General features: G+C 37.3%; 1 protein-coding gene and 2 long non-coding RNA genes across 15 annotated transcripts in view; 2 read left to right on the forward strand and 1 right to left on the reverse strand.

Moving 5' to 3' along the window:
- LOC127507398 (NACHT, LRR and PYD domains-containing protein 12-like) overlaps positions 1–24,531 on the reverse strand; it is a 94,659-nt gene that overhangs the window by 33,521 nt on the left and 36,607 nt on the right. For 3 of the 13 annotated variants that reach the window (XR_007928339.1, XM_051884470.1, XM_051884483.1), the window contains exons 1-4: positions 5,185–5,330; positions 4,668–4,757; positions 4,453–4,590; positions 4,278–4,328 (exon numbers count right to left, since the gene is read on the reverse strand). Coding sequence is in view for 12 of the 13 variants with exons in the window: in XM_051884470.1 (XP_051740430.1) it covers positions 4,278–4,328; positions 4,453–4,590; positions 4,668–4,737 (259 nt within the window). In the remaining variant the exon portion in view is untranslated. Of the gene's footprint in view, positions 1–4,277; positions 4,329–4,452; positions 4,591–4,667; positions 4,758–5,184; positions 5,331–5,544; positions 5,613–15,328; positions 15,437–24,531 lie in introns of those variants that run through there. The other 10 variants (XM_051884474.1, XM_051884479.1, XM_051884478.1 and 7 more) reach the window with 8 other exon arrangements.
- Positions 5,759–11,421, forward strand: LOC127507402 (uncharacterized). The gene is made up of 3 exons (XR_007928342.1): positions 5,759–6,043; positions 9,184–9,272; positions 10,252–11,421. It is a non-coding gene; the product is annotated as an uncharacterized LOC127507402 (long non-coding RNA).
- LOC127507401 (uncharacterized) lies at positions 17,625–24,512 on the forward strand. Its single transcript, XR_007928341.1, has 4 exons — positions 17,625–17,729; positions 21,609–21,797; positions 22,165–22,271; positions 24,392–24,512. It is a non-coding gene; the product is annotated as an uncharacterized LOC127507401 (long non-coding RNA).

Below are 24,531 nucleotides of genomic sequence, written 5' to 3' on the forward strand. Positions count from 1 at the left end.
CTACCGCAGTTGTGCTTAGCCCTGCAGTTGCTACTTGTTATATATTCTTGTTTCCATGTACAGACAGTGACTGTTATTAATGATAATGAACATGCACAATATTGGGTAACACTTTATAATAAGTATACAGTAATAAAGTACTTACAAATCATTTGCATACTAGGTAACACTTTTTTTAGTGACCTTGTTACACGTGTTACATGAAGTTACATGCGACTAACCCTAAACCAAACCCTAATCCTAACTCTAACCCTATAGTAAGTACATGTAGTTCATTATTCTTACTCAGTTTTTCAATGCATAATTACACTGTAACACAGACACCTTAAAATAAAGCCTTACCACAAAATATTAGTTTATAGTTAATTCATAGTTAATATATTATACAATAGTCTCTACATTGTTAACATATTAATAGGCTATATACAAATAGTGAGTTCTCCATTCAATCACTGTAATTTTGTTTGATAAGCTCATATGTTAGATAAGGTTTTTTTATGCTTTAACAACTTATTAACCGTAAATAGTTCCCACTTTAGATTAGATAAATGAAAATAATATATATGTATATATACTGTAATGTGTGTGTATGTGTCTATATATATATATATATTGCCAAAAGTATTGGGACACCCCTCCAAATCATTTAATTCAGGTGTTCCAATCACTTCCATGGCCACAGGTGTATAAACTCAAGCACTAGGCATGCAGACTGCTTCTACAAACATCTGTGAAAGAATGGGTCTCTCTCAGGAGCTCAGTGAATTCAAGCGTGGTACCGTGATAGGTTGCCACCTGTGCAATAAGTCCATTCGTGAAATTTCCTCACTACTAAATATTCCACGGTCAACTGTTAGTGGTATCAGAACAAAGTGGAAGCAGTTGGGAACAAAATGTTGGCCAATCAAAAAGTCACAAAATCTCTCACATTCCCAGGTCAGCTCCAGGACCATATCTTTACTCAAGAGATCGTTACGTGTAGGCAACAGGTCTCCAATCACCAGCCTCTTTCTGCTCCCAGTCCACATGACGATGCATCTGCAGATACTTTGAGTGGCTTGTTTGCATCGTACAATAATATCAATCAGCCAGGGGTCACCCTCAGCAACCACAGTGCCCAAAAATATGCCAGGGTCCTGTTCTTGAATCTCATTCACCTTTCTGGATGAAGTACACACTTTTTGGTAGTGACCCCTTTTCCCACAGTCATGACACAGTACAGTATTTGCAGGGCAGTGAGCTTTTGTACACTTGTGACATCTTGACTGTGGCTGTTTAATTTTTTCTTTTGCTCCATGACCACTTTTGACTCTCTGCCTGCTTTGAGATGGCTTGCTTTTACTTATGACTCTATCTACGGAGCCAAACGTTTCAGCATTAACACACTCGTAGATTGCTCTGCTGCTGCTTCACTGCCTCAGTCTGTCTTGCCATATCAATGACTTTATCTAACTGCATTCACTCCGACAGACGTATAGCATTCAACCCAACGACTAATCTGTGTCTGATTATTTCGTCGTGTAATGGCCCATATTTGCAGAGCTCAGCAGAGGAGTACAGTGCAGTCATGAAGGAGTCGACAGGTTCGTTTTCCCCTTGTTTCCTCACGTTAAAACATGCTCTTTCACAACAAAGAAAGCTTGAAAACCCTCCTTCACACCCGTTTGTGTCCCCCCCACTTTCAAATTTGTTTGTTATGATTTTTTAACCTCACGCCGTCATCGCCACGGAGGAGCAGAACACAGGCGCCCGTGTCGATGCGCGCGTCCGCGTCCAGGAACGTCGCGTGCACACTCTAAAAACAGCTCACTGAAATCTGATGAGCAGGTATGGCGGCTGCGGCACAGTCAGCGATGAAACGCCAGAAACAGCAACAGATGACTTTAATGTCATCATGGATGAAATGAAAGAAAGGAGATGTGAGTTGGATGATTCAGTAAATTAGCTCAGGTCAGGTCACTTGCCCAGTCATAAACCTTCATTCCAGTGATATTCCTACAGAAAACACCTTTTAAGATGTTTATGACATCTTATGACATCTTATCCAGATGAAGCGTTCTTTAACAGACTTGGATATGTGGGTGTGTGCTGTCTTATCATTTCTCCATCTGTTTGAAATCCATGGATCACCACTCTGTTTTTCTGCTTGTTCATACACAAAAATACAAATGAATGTTACAAATGAATAAACAACTATATCCCGTCTCATGGCTACTGATAATTTATCAATAATGTTATTTAATGATATTATAGATTACACTTTTGCAGAACGAGCCATGGTTGCGGAGTTATCGTATTTGACCAGCGGACGTCGCTAGCGTGTCACTGCTCCGCTGCTTTGCACATGCGTAGAAGTTTCTCATTATTATGAGAAACTAAATCATTATTACGAGAAACTTTCTCAATATAATGAGATACTGAGTCATAATTATGAGAAAGTTTCTCATTATTATGACTTACAGAATTATATTTTTTTTACTCAATTGTGGCGGAAACGGGCTTCCATAGTTCCCGGTCTGTGTCCATTCTCGAACCGCTCGATACTGCGGATGATCAGCGGGTCGGGCGGGCCACGTAATAAAAGATAACATTCCAATAATGAGAGATAAATCATTAATATGTTGATTTTAATAAAGACACGAACTCTCATTTCACGGTAAGACACAACGAACGTGCGTCACTCTTTTACTTTCGTTTTCAACTGAACGTATTTCTGTTCATGTAAAAACAATCAAGGAAAACATGCGCCTAGAGCACCTCCTAGTGTTCATTTTATAAAACACAAAGGAGAAACCCTACTTGAGATATTGCTTTATAGCTTAACAGCTAAAATATACACAAGCTTAACTAACAGACATTATTCTGATAAGAGTGTTTTCCTACAATGATGTAATGAAACAGTGACAATTTAAGGTTGAGGGAACATTTTAAATAAATGTTCATTTATAGTAACCTACTTCAGTGTGATATGTTACCATATCATCATGCTTAACACTGAGAATGTGAATAATTGTAATGGGATGATCAGGTTCAGATATCTAAATCAGAGAATATCATCGGGCGGTTGGCGGGTGGATGATTTATTTTTAACAGTGGATTCAGGTACAACTCAATGACTTTTTCTTTCTTCAATTTGCACACTGAACATGGGTTGGAGCTCTTTATTTTGAACTCTCAAAGTTCACCAGATTAATGAATTTATCTTTAAAATGTACAGAATTTTCTTCCAGGGGGGGCATGACCCTGGACCCCCCCACAGGGTGTGTGTCATCCCCACTTTTCAAACCAAAGTTACACTCTTGAGTTTCACTACATAGATCATCCCACAGGTTTATGTGGAGATTGTTTTAAGTTCACTTAAATTAAAAGCTGTTTTATTTTTTGGAGCCTAATAAATGTTAAAACTGATACCATTCATTTAACTGTAATGTTGAATGGCAATTATTAATGTTTAAAATTGAAGACATCATTAGGAGTGTTAGTATCAGTGATACTGGCCTTCATTCATAAAAAGATGTTATTAAACAAGTATTTAAAATATACTGTCTTTATGTTGTTGATTTGGAGATTAACTGTGAAATTATTACATTATAAAATATATTAAAAACTTGAAAATAACTGACATTAAAACAAGCTGTCTTGTGCTATTGCAACAAAATTATCCAATATAGAAACACAAATACACGGAGTGAGCAAACATTTAGGTGAGATAGTCGTGATGGTAATTGAGCAATGTTTATATGAATAAAAGCTTTAATTAAAATCTTTCTCTCTTCAGAAGAAATTACTGATTTTCTGGGCTTTCCTTCTCCTAGACAATGGATGGACAAAAAAATGAGATAATATTATAAATATCTATGTGACAGTAGGCCTATATACAGCGGTTCTTCCTGTGGTATTAAAAATCGATAATTTTCAAGGTATCGTATCAAAGTAGTTTCATGACAACACTAGTGTGGGGTGCCACAAATTTCTGAACATTTTCAAAGGGTGCCGTGACTGAAAAAAGTTGGTGTAGAGACTACAATATATAAACTATTAATAGTTTGTTAATAATTTGTAAGTACTTCCTTAAGTAATGTTTACTTCAACACTGTGTGTGAGCTGCGTAACATTATGTCTCTGTTCAAACGTTCCACAACCTGATAAACACTTGATGAAACAAACACCAGCCAATGCCAACAGAGGAAACACACTGATCCAACCAAACCACGAACGTGTGTGTTGGTGTTGGTCAGCATCTGTCAGTACAGTGTGAGAGAACACGACTGTTGTACCTTGATCTACTGTGTGCTTCTCCGTCTGTCTCTCCGAGGCTTTTTGTGGCGCTGTGTGGAGAGAGAAAAGAAGAGAAGTAACATGGAACATGTAGCTAAAACATGTCTGCCCATGAGCAGTATCTCCATAAAACAAACTACATTAGTGTCTCAGTAAGTGCTGTTATATTCATACCGTTTCCTGCAGTGTAGTAGTTGATGTTCACTGGGGCTGTGATGGTGTTTCCAGTGAGTACAGGAACATTTGCAGTTCCTCCAGTTTCAGCATTCAGATCAACACTGACTTCACTGTGATCTCTGCTGCTCATCTGGACTGGAATAGAGAGAGATTAAAGACAGTTATTAAATGAAAACTTTAATATTATACTGATATTGTCTTTCCTTTATTACCTTCCTTGTGTTTCAGCTTGTCTTCTTCCATCTCATCTTGTGTGTCACAATGCTGTTCAGCAGATGCCATCGTCCTTCACTCACTCACTGCTGTTGGACACGAAGAAAAAGCTTTACAATAAGTCCACTTTTACCAGGCACTTTCAAAATATAAAGGTACTATTTGAAAAAAAAAAAATATATATATATATATATATATATTTTTTTTTTTTTTTTTTTCAAATAGTCAGTGAAAGCAGGTGTTGAACCTTCAGAACATGTTGATGACTTGTAGAGGTCAAACTAAATATTTAGATTGAGTGATATTTAGCTACACAACTCTATTAGTTATTGGTTTGCTGGCAATGTTCAGGACTCAGACACACTCTCACAGTTTAAGTCTTGAACATAGACTCATGTCTTTATCCTGACACACACCTAACCTATGTCTTAACCTTGTAGTAACGCTGCTTCAGTCAGGTCAGCAGGAATCACACTGTAACTCTGCACTGTAAAACATGAATCTCGCTCCACTAACATCAGTTGTTTGTCTTCAGCCTCCAGATTCAGCTCCTGCTCCAGCCTCTTATCATCATGTGTCCATTAATGACGAACCTCAACCCACATCAGCCGGACACGTCAATAAACACTAACGAACGTAACATTTCTTAGATTTGATAGATGAAGATCACTGGACTAACACATTAGATGATCATATTAATTCTGCCACAGTTATTTTTTCTTTTCTTTTTTCTTTAATGAATCACAATTAATTTCATTTTGAGGTAATTGCTACATATTTAATTAGAAGCATCACAACTACTAAACTGTTTTGTCTGTTACATAGGAAAGATGTGTGAGACAAGTGTGAGATGTTTAGGCTAAGATAGATACTTTCCTTTTACAAATGTAGTAGTGTACCAGTGCCTCATGGTTGTTGCATATGTAACACAGGTTAGAATTCAGCTATATAAGAAACAGAAAGAAAATAATATAATTTTAATAATAAAATGCTGAAAGTATTAAACAAAAAGCTGATTAAAGTCATTGCAGTTTAAAATAATAAAATAATAAATTGATAAAATGACTAAATGCTTAAGTGACATATTCAGTCTAAACTGAGACTGCGCGTGGCGTCATTGAGACGAGACGCGGGAGCAATGAAAGAGACACGCATTGCTGATCGCGGGAGAACGAACAAAGATCAATCTGAGGCAAATATCTCAATAATCCTTTCTGATATTCGAGTAATATCATGTATAATATGTTGCAGACCTATTTAACTATATCGGGTTATTTTTAGAACGTGATTGTTGATGTTGCCGCTGATGATTCCTAATTGCGAACCCCTGTAAAATCCAGTGCGGGTGTAAAAGCATATGAAACCCCCGGATTTGGTGAGTTTCTAACTAATATTTTTCAGTTTACTGAAAACTGAATGTTATATTTGTTTATTGAAGTTCTGAAGTGTTTTATGTGTGTAATAGTTTCTGAAGGAGTGTGAAATGTGAAATAATATTCCATTTAAGCACTTAAATGCTATATTGCACATAATGACATATTCTGGTATGTTTTATATATGTTGAATATGAGAGAAAAGGGTTTTTGAATACTATTTTCATATAGATTGATGGTTAATTGATGAATGTGTAGTGTGTATTGTGTTGTTCTAAAGGAAATGGTGTGTAAGTGCTTTTGAAACTTAAGATGCTGTTTGTATAAACAGGTCAGGTTTTTTTGTGTGATTGGATCGAACCCTTCAGACACCGAGATGGCGAGCCTCCCAACCGAACTACTGTTTTTAGAAGAGATCTCAGTAACATCACACACTGTGCTCAGACTTTTCTCCTCAGCTAGAGGCTTTGGAGCTCTCACATGTGTCTCCTTTAGGGGTGTCGCAATATCGCATGAAATATCGATATTGTGTTAATTTAGGGTGTGACATTATACTGGTATTGGCAATAACCACAATATTTTAAATGAATAGGCTGCTTATGATATCATGACATGTAAATACTCCAGCGCCAGTACCTGGTTGAGCTCTCAGGTGGCAGTATTGCACCTTAACGCTGACACCTGTCAAACAAGAAGAAGACGCAGCGCGCGCAGCTATAGAAGAAGAAGAAGAACCATGTCGTCCAAGCGGGAGAGTGAGAGGCTCTGTCCACACCGAAAAAAGTCAAGTAAGCTCGACAGTATGGGAGTTTTTCGGCTCCTTAGACAGCTACAGTCAGTGCGAAGGGTGGCAACACCAACAACCTTTTTACCCACCATCACCCTGCGGATTACGCCATTTTACAGAGAGTAAATTGCGATTATTTTACTAGTCATGGAATGGGAAATGTTATATTAACCTGTTAACAGTGATTTTCTGTTCATATATTTAAATAAAGGGTGATTCTTTTAATAAATACCGCGTTTTCTTTACTCGTCTTACTGTGTGATGTAGCTATGCATGCAGTTATTTGCCCTCAAAATTCAAGATACACGGGCATTTTTGCCCGAGTTTTTGTCATTATATCATATAAGTAGTTGTATTACAATATCACACGAGCAACAGTGCCGTTTTCCTCAAATCAGCACAAATGCAATGTTCATTTAACTTATTGTTAAATGAACAATGTGAGTTACATTTTAGACACAGTATTGTTAACATTGTTTTTTTTTCCTTTATTTCGCCAACGAAAATTTCAAAATTATGAACAGCAGAACAGAGCCCCCGAGCAACAGAAATGTTTTTGTTATACTGACTGAATCCGCGTTTAGAACGAATGAATCCGAGCTTCGTTCCTGAATGAATCAGTCATTTGAACAAATCAGTTGAATGAATGACTCACTCACTCATTAAGACAGTGACTTGCTGCCACCTACTAGCAGTTTAGTTTAGTTTCATATTTAAGGTACATTTTAATTAAAAAGTTAAAATTAGAAAAAAAATCCATATTTAAATATTGAATTAAATTTATGTAGACAAATTGTAAATGCTGTGTAAATATATTAATGCCACTTCTCATTCTGTGTCACCTCTGTATTGCAAAGATGGATTTTGTTGATAATGATTTCATTTGATTGGTAACAGCCCTAATGTATAAGCTACTATGCTAGTATTAATTTTTATTTCTTCAGGTCTTAAAAAGCCTTAAATTTTACTTTAAAAAATGTGCAGCAACCCTGAAAAAGAAAAACTAAATAAACAGTAAAAATTATTTAGACTGATACATTTTTCCCCCAAGGATTCTATAGATATCGCGATATATCGATATCGTGAATTCTTTTGGCCACAATAACTGTGGTGTGAAAAATCTAATATTGTGACAGCCCTAGTCTCCTCTTAAAGTTTTAGAAGAGATCTCAGTAACATCACACACTGTGCTCAGACTTTTCTCCTCAGCTAGAGACTCTGGACCTCTCACATGTGTCTCCTCTTAAAGTTTAGATGAGATCTCAACTTTACAAATTGTGCACCAAAAAAATAAACAAGTCCATAATTTCAGCCTTTAAGCCTATATTAAGAGTGAAATTATGCAGAAATTAGGTTAATGTTACTCTTAATTGTACATACAATAAGAAAGTAGTACTTTCTTAAAACAGTAATGTACCAGATGCTGTTATCAGGAAAATTGCTACAAGAAAGGTATCCATGCACTTTCTTTGCTGAAAGGCACATTAAATGGCTTATGACCCAATCCTTGACTAATTTGATTATTAATACATAATACTGATAGAAATGTTTGAGTTCACATTGAGACATTTAACTTGGTATACACATTGCAAAGTTGTTGAGATCATTTTTAAAATTTAGAGGAGAAATGTGAGAACACCAAAGTCTCTAGCTGAGGAGAAAAGTCTGAGCACAGCGTGTGATGTTATTGTAATGTATGGGAGCAGGACAACGGAGTTGGAGATCCACGTGCAGGCTTTATTCACAAGAGCGTAGTCATACAGGCAGTAGTTCAAACACCAGCAAACAGGAAAGCAAGGCAAAAGAGTAGTCCAATACACAGGCTATGGTCAAGGCAGGCAGCAAACGATCATAAACAAGGAATCAGTCCAGGGTCAAAACACAGACAAGGCTAGGCAGGACAAGGAACAGAGAGAATGCAAACAAAGGGCTAAACAATACTCAGCAAAGTGTGTATGAAGAAGTGCAGCTTATAAAGGGAACCTGATGGGAAACAGGTGTGAGTGTGATCAGTGCCTAGCTGAGGGATTGTGGGAAATGAAGTCCAGAGTGAAGTGACTGCGTGTGTGCAATGAAAAAGTCTTAATGGTGAAACGGAGACCTCTGGTGGGGAGTGGAAGGAAGCGGCAGTGGGCAGAAACGTGACAGCTATTGAGATCTCTTTTGAAACTTCAGACAAGTGTACGAGATCCAGTGTCTCTAGCTGAGGAGAAAAGTCTGAGCACAATGTGTGATTGTTGAAATCTGTTCTAAATTTTAGAGGAGACAAATGTGGGAACTTTGTAGTCTTTAGTTTAGAAGAAAAATATGAGCACAGTGTGTGATGTTACTGAGATCTCTTCTGAATCTTTACAGGAGACCATTGTGAGAGTGTTGAGATTTTGTCTCAGGAGACAAGTGTGAGAAGCAGGAGACGCAAGCAAAAGTCTCCATTTGATGTTGAGGTAACCTCATTTACGTCTGGGAGAAACATTTGAGATGTTAAAGAGATCTCACTTTTGATTTTTCTTTCCTATGGGTAAAGCTCTGTAAATACTTTACTTGAATTTTATTTGGTCCTGACCTATTTTAGGCAAAAATAAAAAACCAAGTCTGGACCTGTCAGTGTTAAATAATTATAAACCGATCTCAAAATTGCCTTTTTTGGCTAAAATAATGGAGATTGTGGTTCTTATTCAACTTTTGACATTTTTAAATGAAAAAAAAAATTTCAGTCTGGTTTAGGTGTGCATAGCACTGAATCTGCTCTTCTCAATGTGACAAATGATTTGATGATGTTGGCAAATGTTCTAACCTTTTCCTGTAAATTATTAAATGTATTCAATAAATGCAATTAGAATAAGAACACATTGATTTGTTATCAATCAAATTAAATTAGTATCAACAAAATCCATGTTTGTACTGCAGAAGAAACAGAAGCAGCATCTGAAGCACATTTATATGTATTTACAGTGTTTTTAATGAAGCTCAGATGTGCAATGAAAGCATTTTCTCCGCAGTTACAACTGCAGAAATAATGTTATGAGATTAATGGGCCACACTTTAGATCAGGGTCCAATTCTCACTATTAAATAACTATTAGCTATTCTGTTATATGATTTATAGATATAAGCTATAGATATCTAAGTGATATAATGGTTACAAACATGAAAATGCTGTTGAATGTTAGATGAAACATATACTGCTAAAGAGAGAACAGTTGTTGTTTTATAATATAAATGAAAAACATATGAACTAAATTATTGATTTGTGCTTGAATCCTGATAATTGCTGATTGCAGCTACATTAACACTACATTAACACTACATTAACATTACATTACAACACTTAATGAACACAAAACAAACACTCTAAACTGTGATACTGTATTTTTGTATTCTCCACACATGAGTTTTGCACACTTCTGTATGTTGTTGTTTTCAGTTTTTAATTGACAGGAGGGTGAACGAGGGGACTCAAACCTGCAGAACCTGTGTGTCCTGATCTAGTGCACTACCACTGTGTCACTGATGATGTTACACTGATAATGGAGGAGAAATGCTGCTCTTTCACATGGAGTTCAGCATACAGACAGAAGGAGGCAGTATTACATCAAAACTGTCTGCAGACGTCATCAATCTGTTGAGTTTCTCTCTCAAAGAGCACATCATAAGAAATACTGTCAGAAAAAGCATCAATCACTCACTAATGAACAGTAAAACAGAGAAAACAGTGATTTCACAGCATGTGACAGTAGTATCAGAATGTTCGGCCTTCTGTGATTCACTTACAAAGACACACTTGATCATCTGTTTGATCATGACATGAGGAGGATTCAATAAAATCATCAGAATGACTTCAGCACAGCATTAAAGTCTCAGAAGTGACCACTGACACATCAGAAGATGACACACACACATGAAAACAACTGAAGAAAGGATGATCCATGAACGAAGCCCATCAAATGAACACAACACCACAGATCACAGAGATCCTCTACCAAACCTCTACTGCTGAAGGAGCCCATGCCTCTTAACCTCAAACTAGGGCTTGTAATGACAGAGCTGATCAATAAAGAAGACCCTCTTTTGTTCCACAAACTTTAAGATCAAATGGCTAAGTAACGCCTTTGTGACATTAATGCATAAATCCCCGGTCATATCAGGAGACGGTCTCAAGGCCCAAATCAACACAGACCTAAACAGTGACCTCCTCCAGGACATCTCCTATCCAGCTGCACAATCCAGAGACATCTTCTCTTAAACCAGCAGAAACTTCAATGAATTCACTCAAGATCTTAACAAACAACGTTCTCAAAATTGCTGCCAATAAGCTGCATTAATTTGCCTTAGATATATCTTATGTACCATGTGTGTTTTATATAACCTCTGGAGATCTTTCTCTGTGTTAAACATTTACAGCTAAATTCATATGGACTTCTACCTCAATTATGGGAAGTATACATTATTAGAAAATTACTCACTGCTGTTGACTAAAGAACTTTTGTAGCTTTAATAATGATTATCTATATTTAATTTAGGCTATAAATTATGCAGTGCAGACTGTTTGATAACTTTATTCAATTTCTGTATTTGTCCTATCTGTTAGACGGTAGTAAAGGCACAGGTAAATATGACATTTATTATGTGAGGATTGTTCCAAGTTCACTTGAATTAAAAGTTGTTATATTTTTGAAGCCTAATAAATATAAAAAAATTATATAGCTTTCAATTACATTGTAATGTTGCCAGTATCAGTGATACTGGCCTTCATTCATAAAAAGATGCCATTAAACAAGTATTTAAATATACTGTCTTCATGTTGTTTCTTTATGTTGTTTTAATTTGGAGATTAACTGTGAAATTATTACATTATAAAATATATTATAAACGTATAAATGTTTTTAATTGCGATAAATCACGATTAATCACAGAAAAAAAATGTGATTAATCAAGTTAATTTTTTGAATCAATTGACAGCACTAGTTTTAACACAGAACCGCTCAGGGGTGCGTTTCCCAAAAGCATCATTAGCCAACTAACATCGCAAGTTCCGTCGTTACTAACATAGTTCAACGATTTGGTGTTTCCTGAAACCATAGTTCAAACGAACATTTGCAAACTGCATCGCAAACTTGTGTGGTTTCTTGTTTTTATGACATGTGGACTTAATAAATCATTATCTTGAGCAAAATAAGCAAGATGACATTCAGTACAATGTATATCTTTTATTTAGAATATATACAAATGTCATTTATATATTTTAGTTTGTCAAGAGATTTAAAGCACTGTTTTTGGAGAGTGCGCATGTGTGTACGTGCTCTAGTACGTCAGAACAAGCATTTGATTTAATTGATTGGGATTAATGTTGGAGTGTTTAATATTTTTATATTGTAATACTGTCACAGTTACTGTCCAAACTAATGTAGAAGCAACAGTATATTTTAAATATTTGTTTAATGTGTCGTGACAGATCGCTGTAGCGCCTCAGTTCAAGCGACACGTAAACCGATCATCTCTTCCTAGTTATTGTGTTAATGGTGTGGTCACAACAGACGGACGTTGTGCTAATAGTGTTTAGAGTTTTGAAAATGTGACTACAGAAAGAATGAACTGATTAAAACTGTAGAAGTGTTTGTTAGTTTAGCACTTGTGCATTTTGAACATGAAGTTATCTGAAAGCTGATGAGGAGAGCTGAGTAAAGAGATTTGAAAAAGTGTATTGAGAAACATGTCCTAAAGATAGTAAAAAGTGTAGATGACTTTACTTGTGTTCATCATCCCATCAGGGTTCGATTTAAAAATAAATGCTCATTATCTCAGTGTTAAAGCTGTCACTTCAACAGTCCAGTCTGGGAGTAAACTGGGTGTCAGCGCCACCTGCTGTACTGATGTGAATTTGATCTTCATTCAGCTCTTCATCTATTCTTTTTACATTTGGTTTGAAACTATGAAGTGAAAATCTCACACACACAACAGATCCACACAGACACACAATCATCAACTCACAGATCAGACACAATATATGAAATCTGACAACACAAACCATGAAAGATTGTGGAGGCTTGATATCAATGCAAGATAACACCAAATCCAAATTAAAATGAAACGTTTTCAGGATAAATAACCAGCAGGAAATCATCACACACGATTATGCTTAATAAATCGAGAGGAGAAGAAATTGTGATGATAAATGAAATATGATTCATCGTTCATCTGAATCAACACTGAACTGATTGAGCTGAATAATGACACTACTGTCTTTCAGAGCCGCTTTACAGCAGAATCTGAACCGTCTCCACAGCTGTTTCCATGACTGATCCTGTTTTTATCACTGTGAAGCTGTTTGACAAACTACATCAGTCCAGACAACATCCCAGCCATCGAAACACCAGCGATGACAGAGACAGAAGAAGCTGCAAGAGAAAACAGCACTTGGATTGTGAAAGCAAAGACACTTTCAGCTATTTGAAGATCTCCTCTGAGTCTCCAGAAGATCTTCCTCATGTGAACAGAGACTTGATTCCAGCAGAGCTGATGGAGAAGAGGATCTCCGGCCTGCTGGAAACAGCTCCAGGTTAACTTTACCAGGTTCAGCAGGTAATATAGTCACTGGTCCTGCCTCAAGCCTCGAGTGTCGAGTCTAGTTTATTTACAGAGCGCTTTACCACTACACTATAGACTCTACAGTCAGTAAAAACACCATAAAACATCAAATATATACATCACAAACATAAACATAAAACAAAACACAGCCCCAAAAACACCAACAATTAAAAGCCATGGAAAATAAGGATGTTTTTAAGTGAGATTTACTCATCTCAATGGAGAACACAGATCTGTTATCAGCCGGAAGGGCGTTACACAGCCTCAAACCAGAGAGAGTCAATGTGCTGCTCTTTCTGTCACTGTTTTTTTAAAACACACACACACACACCCACACTCACACCCCCCCCCCCCCACACACACACACACAAACACACACACACACACACACACACACACACACACACACACTCACACCCACACACCCACACACACACACCCACACACACACACCCACACACACACCCCACACACAAACACACACACACACACACACACACACACACACACGCTCACACCCACACACACACCCACACACACAGGTTTGTTTTGGTATCTCAGTGAGGACTCTCCATTGGCGTAATGGTTTTTATACTGTACAAACTGTTCATTCTCTCCCCTACACTACCTCTACCCCTAAACCTACCCATCACAGGAAACTGTCTGCATTTTTACATTTTTAATAAAACATTGTTTAGTATGTTTTTTCAGTCATTTGGTTTGTGAGGACACAGGAAGTGTTCTCATAAAACATGTTTATGTTGTAATACACATGTCATTGTACACAGCTGTGTCCTCATAAACCATATATACAGTCAAACCAAAATTTATTCAGACACTTTGAACATTTCATTCATTAATACAGTTTATTTAAAAAAATGGTAATAAAATATCACAAGATCTCAGAGTTAAACTGTGTCAGAAAAAATTAATCTTAATTATGTCAGATAACACTTAAGCAAAACATGGTCAGGTCAAAGTGTCGGAATAATTTTTGGTCCCAGATTTTTATCATTTTTCCTGGTAGTCCACTGTATGAGGAATTTTTGGATATAATATGTCATAGTTTGCTCTATTTTGCTATCCTCACTTACATAAATGAACTATAGTGTCCTGCACCCACTAGTAAAAATATATCAAAAAATATATCTAGTGTCTGAATAATTTTTGGTTTGACTGTATATTCATACACTCACAGGCCTTCCAGAAAGCAGGTTTGTTTCTCAGAGAAGATGTTTCAGGGTTAGTTTACTTCAGATAAACGTCTCTAAGCTTCAGTTCACGAGTTCACATATCCATATAATTAAATAGAGTAAAGTTATGTGTATTTGGCGTGCTGTCCGGGGAGAGGGCTCCGAGCTCAGAATTTTGGCCTGAACCCAGAGTACTGCCCCCGGTGTGGTAAAAGCAGATAGAGCTAGAAGTGAGGAGATGGGGTGGAGGAGGGATGCTGATAAACTCTCAGATGAACAGAGGTACGTCTGCTGAATTTATACCTCTTGACATTGGTTGAGTTGATTAACTGAATGCTCTCCACCTGTGCTAATTGGGTTAATTATCTGAACTTGCTCCTCCCGAATTTTGTTAATAAATCATCATATGTTTTTTATGGAGCCCCGCACATGACGCACGCTTTACATAGTTGTTCCCTCGATTTATAAATCGTGCGCACGATTTAGCCTACTATTTTTTTCCTGCATGTCATGTGCGGGGCTCCGTAGTTTTCAGCACATGTGTGAAAGCACAGATTATGTGTCAGTTAATTATAAATCATTATTATTCAGCACAGCTTTTCCCGTCTCACATTTCACAGATCTGCATTCAAAAGTGAAAATATTGTATATATTTATGGATTCTTTTTTTTCATCTGTTTTTGAAAATAGATGAAAACAACAAAAGAAAGATGAAGCACTCACCTCAAACAATATTTGAAGACTTTTCTTTCTTCTCTTCTGAACTGTCGTGTTGAACAGCAGCTCTGAAATCACTTTATGTGAAATAAAGGAAGTGAAACTGCTTTTCAAGTGTCAGTGACAGTCAGATGTCAGCAAACACACGAACTCTTCTCTGAAATGTGTGTTCTCACTAACTGAACTGTTTATAGTAGTTTTTTCAAGTTTGTTGATACAACCCGAATTCTAGAAATGTTGGGACGTTTTTAAATTTGAATAAAATGAAAACTAAAAGACTTTCAAATCACATGAGCCAATATTTTATTCACAATAGAACATAGATAACATAACAAATGTTTAAACTGAGAAACTTTACAATTTTATGCACTAAATGAGCTCATTTTAAATTTGATGCCTGCTACAGGTCTCAAAATAGTTGGGACGGGGGCATGTTTACCATGGTGGAGCATCGCCTCTTCTTTTCAAAACAGTGTGAAGACGTCTGGGCATCGAGGTTATGAGTTTCTGGAGTTTTGATGATGGAATTTGGTCCCATTCTTGCCTGATATCCACCTGTTTCCGCGGGGCGCTACTGTAAAAAAGAACGTGGGTACAACTTCCGGTGAGGCGGCGGAAGTAGCATACCAATGGTATTTTGTGTGCTAAAAAGTGTTTTTTGGATCATTGTTTAGTTTGTAAAGTTGCAAACCTTAATGAGAGATGTCGTTACAGCACTCAGGGACAACATTTCAATCTAGTACATTTATTAGTAAATAATATCACAATACAACAAACAGTTTTCGTGCCCTTAATTGTCCTTTACGTTACTGACCTTCCACAAAAGTGCTGCTGCATGACTACAAGAGCGTCCTGAAACACATGAACAAGCCGCTGTCTGTTCTTCACCTGTCACTGATGCACCAAAGCCTTACGATGTGATGTTTTACTCCTACTGGTGTCGCGCGAGCCAGAGCCAGTCGTGTTTCCACTGTCATATATGCGATGCTAAAGGCTACTTATGTTAACCATTGCGATAATAAATACACGCGTTTATGGAAAATACCAGAGACTGCTTGAGGAACGTAGACAATTCTTATATGATTATAATCGTGTATTTATTTGGTTTAATGTTTTATCTGTCTCTTTCTTGTGCCTTTGTTGATACCGGATGCATACGCATATCTTTCACAGATTCACACTCCGGTTAACTCGTACAACTCATAACTCCTGTTTTCTTCTCATGAGCTCCCTCTGATCGCAATCATCGCATAATTTTGAGGAAAATTAATAGAAATGCTCAGAAAAGTGATGTAAACATATGATATTTTATCAATATATTTCTAAATGTGTAAGTCTTTGGATTTAAAAGCCTTAATGGAGTTGTTTTGTGCATCTTGTGATGGTAAATAAATGGAAGCAGGTTCAACTGATCAAGTATGTGTTCTCTTTTTATGTGAATATAAATATCAGTTAGATTCGGCATGATTGATGTGCACTCCTGACATAAATTAATAAATTACTGTTACTGTAACATTTTTTATTGTAAAACATTGTTCAGATATTGATGCTGGAATCTTTAAAGGCCAAACGTTCGCTAGTTTGGGTCGCTAAATCTTGAATGACTGTCAACTGTTGAATGAATGAGTGTCACGTCCAGCTTGTTTACTTCGAACCGGAAGACACTCCCACTTTTGACGCAAGGCCTCATGGGGCGTAGGAAACTTGTGGATCGGTTTCCAGCTGCAGAAGAGTTTGTGGTCGTCTTTGATGTATTTTTCGTTTGATGCTCCAAATGTTCTCTGTAGATCTGGGGCCGGATTTACGAAACATTCTTAAGAATAAAATTCTTCTTAACTGCTAATTTCCTCTTATTTTCAAACTTAAGAAAAAAAAAAGAATATTTTGTATTCTCAAAAGATCAAATTTAAGAAGTATTCATATTCCCGAAAAGAATGTTCTTAAAAATCATAGTAAATAACTTCTTAAAGTTAGGATAATCTCCAACCTGTCTTAAATAGATGCTCAATGAATTTATTGGGTCGTTTCAAATATTAAGCATACGACATAACACTAGCTAAATATAATACATATTATTTGTACCCTGAATGTGGACGAGCACTCTAAAGTCTGAAATTACACTATTGATCATCTGCGCGTACCTGTATATGATGCGCTAAAAGTGCGTTCACGCGGCCTCGTAATTCCTGTAGTTACGAGATTCTGGCTCGTAAAAAGCGTTCACGTCCTCGTAGAGCTCGTAATTACAGCTTGTAAGCTGAGAGTTTTCTGAAAGCTCCCAGATGTACCACCTGACCGCTGTAGATTCAGAGGCGTTGATAGTGGTGCCATGGAAACACATTATTCCCAGTCCAAGGACGTGAACAGCTCCGAATATAACGTCACGTGTGATCATCTCAAGATTCCGGTATTTATGGCGTGAACGCAGCATTACTCAAGCTTGTACGGAGAACGGCCCAAGACGTTAGCACGATTTACTAATTCGTTTCCTCGATTTATAAACAGTGTGCACGATTTAGCAAATCCAGGGAAAGAATTAGTAAATCACGAGCATGATTTAGCCTACTATTTTTTTCCTGCATGTCATGTGCGGGGCTCCGTAAGCTAGAACCAGCGAGGCAGCACACACAGATACAGCACGCATTCACTCTAGAGAGAGCGCAAAAAAGAGAACAAATGAATGGGAAAGAACGTTGCATCTTGAGACAGGTTTTTTTTTAAATAACGATTTTAACGGTCCATTAAAACATGACAGAGTGATTAGCTCCCGTCAAACAACCACAACGAAAATAGTCTGCGCGCTCATTATGATATCTGCGGTAGCCTAATCTACAGGCGGTGACGGGCTTTGAGGTGTTTTTCATTCAGCGAGTCTTCAGCAATTACCCCCTTTCAATCAAAGAAACACCCTTCATTTTCTTCTTAAGTAAAAAATTAAGATCTTGCCAGTGGTGTAGTCTACGTGATACGCAGGTATACGCCGTATACCACTAGGAAAGGTTAAGGATTTCCGTATACCCACTTAAAACAGCGCGAGGATACCTAACCATCCAATAAATCAAAATAAGATTTGTTGTTTTGTTGCTTTTGACATGAAACAAAGTCTCATATTTCAAATTCTGCCCATTTTACTACGAAATAAACAAACCTAAATACCGTTTCGGTGCTCTTTAATGTGTCGTGACCGCTGTAGCGCCTCATCAGGTCAAGAGAAGCGGCAGCGTGAAGCGCGCGTGAACTGATCCTCTCCTCCGCTTTAATACAGTTACAGCGCGAAATAAACAAGAATGAACTTCTGAAGGTATGTTAAAAGATACAGTACAACTTAACGAAATCCGTATCATGTCTCGTGTATTCGTGTAATCAGTGTTTCAACCGCGGAAAGACGTTAATAAAACAGCTTGTAAACAATGTCACGTAACGTCACATTTACCTCAGAACAAACAGTGACCATAAACTCGTTAAGCTAGAAAAATGAACTCTGAGGAGCATTTAGCTAAATATATACACCATATTAATTATATTTTTTATAGTGTTCTTCAATAGCCCATATTATGCATGTTTGAATAAATCTGTCAAGTTGACAGCCACCATTTAAATTTTTATATTTCAAAAAACGAATTGGAGTAGAAATAATTTTAAAGTTAGTAGGCCTATTATAACTTTATTATTACAAAAATTTCCTTAAGTGTGATTTAAGTTCGTATGCAAATCAGTTTATTTTAACCTTCAATATTAATGTAGTACCAACTGATTCCCATGTATATTTTACAGTATTAGTTGAGAGATTTTTTTTCTTGAGAAAATTTGCCATGTACTGTACCTGATATACAGCATATCCAAAATAACTGATATTGAATCGAATTTCAACTTAGTGAATTGAAATGCAACACGGCCCACCAGATGGCGCTCCAAGGCCCACTAGAGCGGCGCTGTTTCGTGTACTACATACTCAAGTACGCGCGACGCTCATATTGTTTTCAGTGTTTGTCGTCTCACTATCGGAGGACATGAACACATGATCATATCCAAGGCTGCTCTGAGAAAACACTTAATGAGCATTTCATCATTTTATTTGAGAAAAGATTGTCAAACACACTCTGAAACTCAAAGCACTTCACTACAGCCTGTCAAAATAAAAGTCCGGTTTTTAACTCGAAGAAATTGATGTACTTCTCAAAATAATAATAATAATAATAATAATAATAATAATAATAATAGCCTAATAAAATTTATTAAAACAACATTAAGGATTTTTTTTTTTTTTTGTCCATGTTTTAATGTAGTAAATCTCTGTTGTGCAGCACTTTGCCAAAACATAAAAGGATGAAAAAGCTGTTAAATATTTGTTTGATTACATTTCAAAACAATAATTAAATTGCTAACGTTTTATGCATTAATTTCATTAGCACCATTTTTGATAGTATATATGTATTAAATAATAAAATCCAGAAGAATTAAGTCAAACCAGAATTTCTAAAATCATTTAATGCACGACGTGGAGACGAAGAACCGCCTGACGTGAAGCCGAGTGCATTCAGATCATTTAAAGCACAGCTAGCTGTGGATTATCCCGCTTATACCATGGTCATTTGCCAGTGTTGACAAGTTAAAGCTGTTATTGATGTTTGCAGTGCAACATTTGACCGGAAGGGTAAAAATGATGGTGTTTTTCATCAGTTACAGCTTGTGAGATCGAGCATCCTGTTTGCTTTCAATCAGACACAGAAATATAGTAGTGGGGAAACATTTATTTGAGTGAATGAATTATAGCATTATAGAGAGAGAGATGCATGTGTGAACTGCCTGCGTCTGAGCAGCGTCTGTCTACTAATAGCAGAGCTGGAACTACATTAAACAGTTTTAATGTGCACCTTCCAGCCAATCAGAATATAGAGGGTATCCAGCCGGAACATGCCCTCCTCGGACGCTCTTAATGGGGAAAATGAGCAAAACAAACGATCATCAGTTTAAGTTAAAGGCCGATGGGCTTGATAGTGTTCCTTACCAAAGAACAAGTGTGATCCATGGATGTTGGCATGTGATCGTGATTTGTGTTTAATGACATTTTATATGTGGCTGATTTTGACGTTCCCAAACGTTAAGCAAATTTTCCTGTTTATTATTATTTATTAAGGAAGACCAAGACAACTGTTATTGTAAAAGTACTTTAATAAGAATGTAGTTTATAAAGAAAAGAGACAAAACACAATTGTTTGTAAAGCTTTAGTAAGATATGTTTATAAAGGAAACACTACAACTGTTGTTTTAAGATTTTATTAAAGTCATGCTAGTAGAACAGTACAGACATAATGTGTATTAGTAAGAAAGGCAATCATTACCGTTGAAGGATGTCTTGAAGATGAAGCAGAGGAGAAGAGTCCGAGAACAAAGAGACAAGCCTTTATATAGACTCAGATGAGGGGAATTCCAGAGTAGATGACCTCAAGAGGGTCAGATAGTCTATGAAGGCTGGAACGAGAAGAGAACAGAGGGGCTGCTTCACACCTGAGGAGCTTCTCCGACACCAGAACCAACGCTGATGATGCCTCTATCTCTGATATTGCCTGACTGAAGAACTTTTTAATACTTATACTTTATTTTAATTACTTGTATAGAACGCTTCATATAAACACAATATAGGCAGGTCTAAGTCTGGGTGATCCCTTATCAGTTATATTTATCGTCCAGCCCTAAAACTTGGATGATTTTAATAAACACTAACAAAAACTGTAAAATGCAGAATATAAGATGGTAAATATTTAATTGAGTTGTCAGTACAATATGTAACAATTACAATATATATATGGTATGATTTTACCCCAAAATTCCAGTTGTTTCTGTGAATTGCAGAGATCCATTTGCTTCTCTTTCAGCAGCCTGTAAAAATAAACCTCAGGTTTCTTGTCAAAACTATTTGTACAGTCAGTTGCACATCTCTTTCCCATTTTAGAGGTGTTTTTCACGCTGAAAACCGATGCTGTTTTTTGCTGCTCGGTGGGCGTAACCGCAGTCACTCCGGCTGTTCAGACAGGCCATGGTCAAAGTTCATTTATTACACAGTAATGGTAGATATTGCACTAGTTTCTGCTGGGAATTTCAGATTGTTCACAAGTCTGTCATCAAAACAGTCCTAACAATCCTAACCCAAACAATAATTTAAACTGTGTTGAGTATTTTCATGTTGACCATTCTAACTCTCAGCCCGACACAAAGGTCATGTTTATTTTGCAGTATCTACAGCATGCTACTGTATTATTCTCATGTGATGTGTTGTTTTGTGCAGGTATGCAGTTACAGCAGGCAGTCAGGAGCCAATATTTCACTCCTCTGGATCTTTATTGGTATTTTGGATCACCTGAGCCACCTAAACTGGAGGAAGTCTTCAGACGGCCTAAACCTCGGTTTTTCAACCGTACAAGTTCAGCTTTCTGGGGTGAAGGAGGGATGCTTGGAAACTTGTCACAGGATGGAGGTGAGAGAGGGCTTTATATACCGGCTTCCACTTGCACTGATAACTTGATCCTCCCGAGAAATTATATATAAGAATCTGTGAAAATGAATAATTTTAACAACATAAGAGAGATCATTCAAAATGCATGTTATTTTTATTTAGTACTGTCCTGAGTAAGATATTTTACATAAAAGATGTTTACATATAATCCATAAGACAAAAAAATTGCTGAATTTATTAAAATAACCCCATTCATAAGTATGTGAACCATTGATTCTTAACACTGTGTGTGGTTACCTGATGATCTACGACTGTTTGTTTGTTGTGTGATGGTTGTTCATGAGTCTCTTGTTTATTCTGAGCAGTTAAACTGAGCTCTGTTCTTCAGAAAAATCCTCCAGCTCCTGCAGATTCTTCAGTTTTCCAGCATCTTTTGCATATTTGAACCCTTTCCAGTAGGGATGCACCGATGTATCGGCCGCTGATATTTATCAGGTGATTTTTGCTCAATTTACAGCCATCGGCTGTAGGAGGAAAAAGGCTGATATAACGAACCGATGGTTTATTAATGAACTGCGTGAAGGCGCTGAGCTGTATAATGACTGTTGCTAATCCTAGCGCTGCTGTCTGTGCTTTAAAGTTAATCAAATAACAAAAGATCACCCTATTCTTGACTGAATAACTTCTGTAACTTTCATAAGTGTAGCGAATCCCATCCAAATGATGACCAAAACTTTACTGTGCGCTCTCCATAGACTGTAAAAAAAATATGGACGTAATGTCCGTGACGTCACCCGTAGATTTCTGAAGAGCATTTTTGAAGCAAAAATGAGGCCGCGGCCATCTTAGCAGCGCGTCACCGCACGTCACTCCCGGATAACTGAAAATGGGCAAAGAGGCGGGACGTGGTTGGAACCAAGGTGACTGGTTACTGAAACCACGCCGGCCTAGCTCGACACGATCATGTTATCAGGCAAAGGATTTATCTAAAATATTAATAAAGATAACAAGTTATAGAAAGTTCTAAAGATTTACTGTCAATCTACAGTGTCTTTTTTAAGATACAGATGCTCCAACACCAGTAATTTATTTGTGTCGGGTGTGCAAATAACAACACGAAAAATCAAATGGGACTCCATACCTTTATAATGAAATAGCGATCATGAGATCAATCCAATCCGTGGCACTTAATTGGGTAAAATTTCCATAAGTGTCCATTGCAAAACAAAAACTGTACTTTTTGTCCACAAAAGCGTTAAATCCATGAAATATTGATATATTATCCATTGTTTGCATCACATTTCTTCTGAATGATCTGCTCTCTATCATCGTTCTTCAAGAAATTATGCAACCTGAGCAGCGTTTATGTTGTAAAACTGTATATGATCGTATATATCTCACAAACAAATGACGTCTAAAGTATAATTTTTCAAAATGCAGCAGTTTTATTTATAATATCCAAGCAGTGCTGTCATATCCTCCCGCCATTGTCATTGCAGTAAATCTCAGGAACAAAACTTTTAGCCGATGCCACGATCCAACAACGTGTGTTCTGTTTATCTTCCGCATGCGAGCACATCTACACATCTGTCTCGAGTCTCGACCATTAATGCAGCAAGTCATATTATTTTATAATTGTATAAAATAATCCAGAAAAAAACACAAATACAGCTGAGATGCCAAATTCAGCGGCTGGAACGATGGCTCACAGACAGCAGCGCAATCTACCTATCACTCAAGTGACCACGCCCTTAATTATGCAGAACTTTAAGGCTTAATATAATTTAAAACGGATGATTTATAAAAAAAATTCACCCCCCTCAGAGTTGTCATGAAGGGCAAATTTAGCAGTATAGACCAAAACCACAATTTGATCCAGGCTGTAAACATGTTTTTTTCTGCTGTAAAGTTTGCCATTTTAACATGGGGCTCAATGAGATTCTGCTCTCTTTTGCAGCCTGCCCCTAGCGGCCAGTCGATGAATTGCAGTTTAAGTCAGTATTGGCTTCATTAGAAACTGAGGGAGGTTGCCGCTTGGCGCTCTCCTTGTCAGTCTGTAGACTAGAACACCCGTCAAAATAAGAGTCCATTCAACCCAGATACTTTGCGTAGTAGAGGGCTACCTTTGGGGAGCAGTTAGGTAAATAATTTTCTTTGTCCTTATTTCAGGTACTTGAATCAGCATCTTGTAGAATCCACTTTGGTTTGTCAGGCCAATCCTGATAACATATGCTTTGATTGCTTTACCATCATCTTGTGGTTTTATATCCATATGCTTAGGTCACTTCTTGTTTGTTGCTGCCGCGCTGTTTGAGTTAGAGCTCCGTCGAGTTGATTCCTAATTGCTTGTTTTTTTCTTAAAATCAAATTTATAACCTACCATTCTCTCTTTTACGGCGGGGGAACACATCCCCGACACTATTTTATATAAAAAACACTCGGATTGCCTTGATATCGCTAGTTTTATCCGACTTCTCGAACATTCGCTACTAGCTTTAGCCCGTTAGCAATAGCGGCGTGGTCACACTAGCGTTTGTACTCTTCTCACTCACAATATTATTGTTCATCTATACTAATGGCGGGCGTACCGAATGTATCTCTATCTTTGAGTGCAGGTGAGGACACGTTCGAGCTGCATGCGGTGCAGTTGGAGCTGGAGGCCGTGGAACGACAGATCCGGACCCTTCTGGAGAAACAGGCCGAGCTACAGGAGCGGCGAACAGCGCTGGAAACATCCCCGTGCTGACGCTCACCA

The sequence above is a fragment of the Ctenopharyngodon idella genome, chromosome 24 (genome assembly GCF_019924925.1).
Source record: "Ctenopharyngodon idella isolate HZGC_01 chromosome 24, HZGC01, whole genome shotgun sequence".
In the NCBI taxonomy this organism is placed as follows: Eukaryota; Metazoa; Chordata; class Actinopteri; order Cypriniformes; family Xenocyprididae; genus Ctenopharyngodon; species Ctenopharyngodon idella.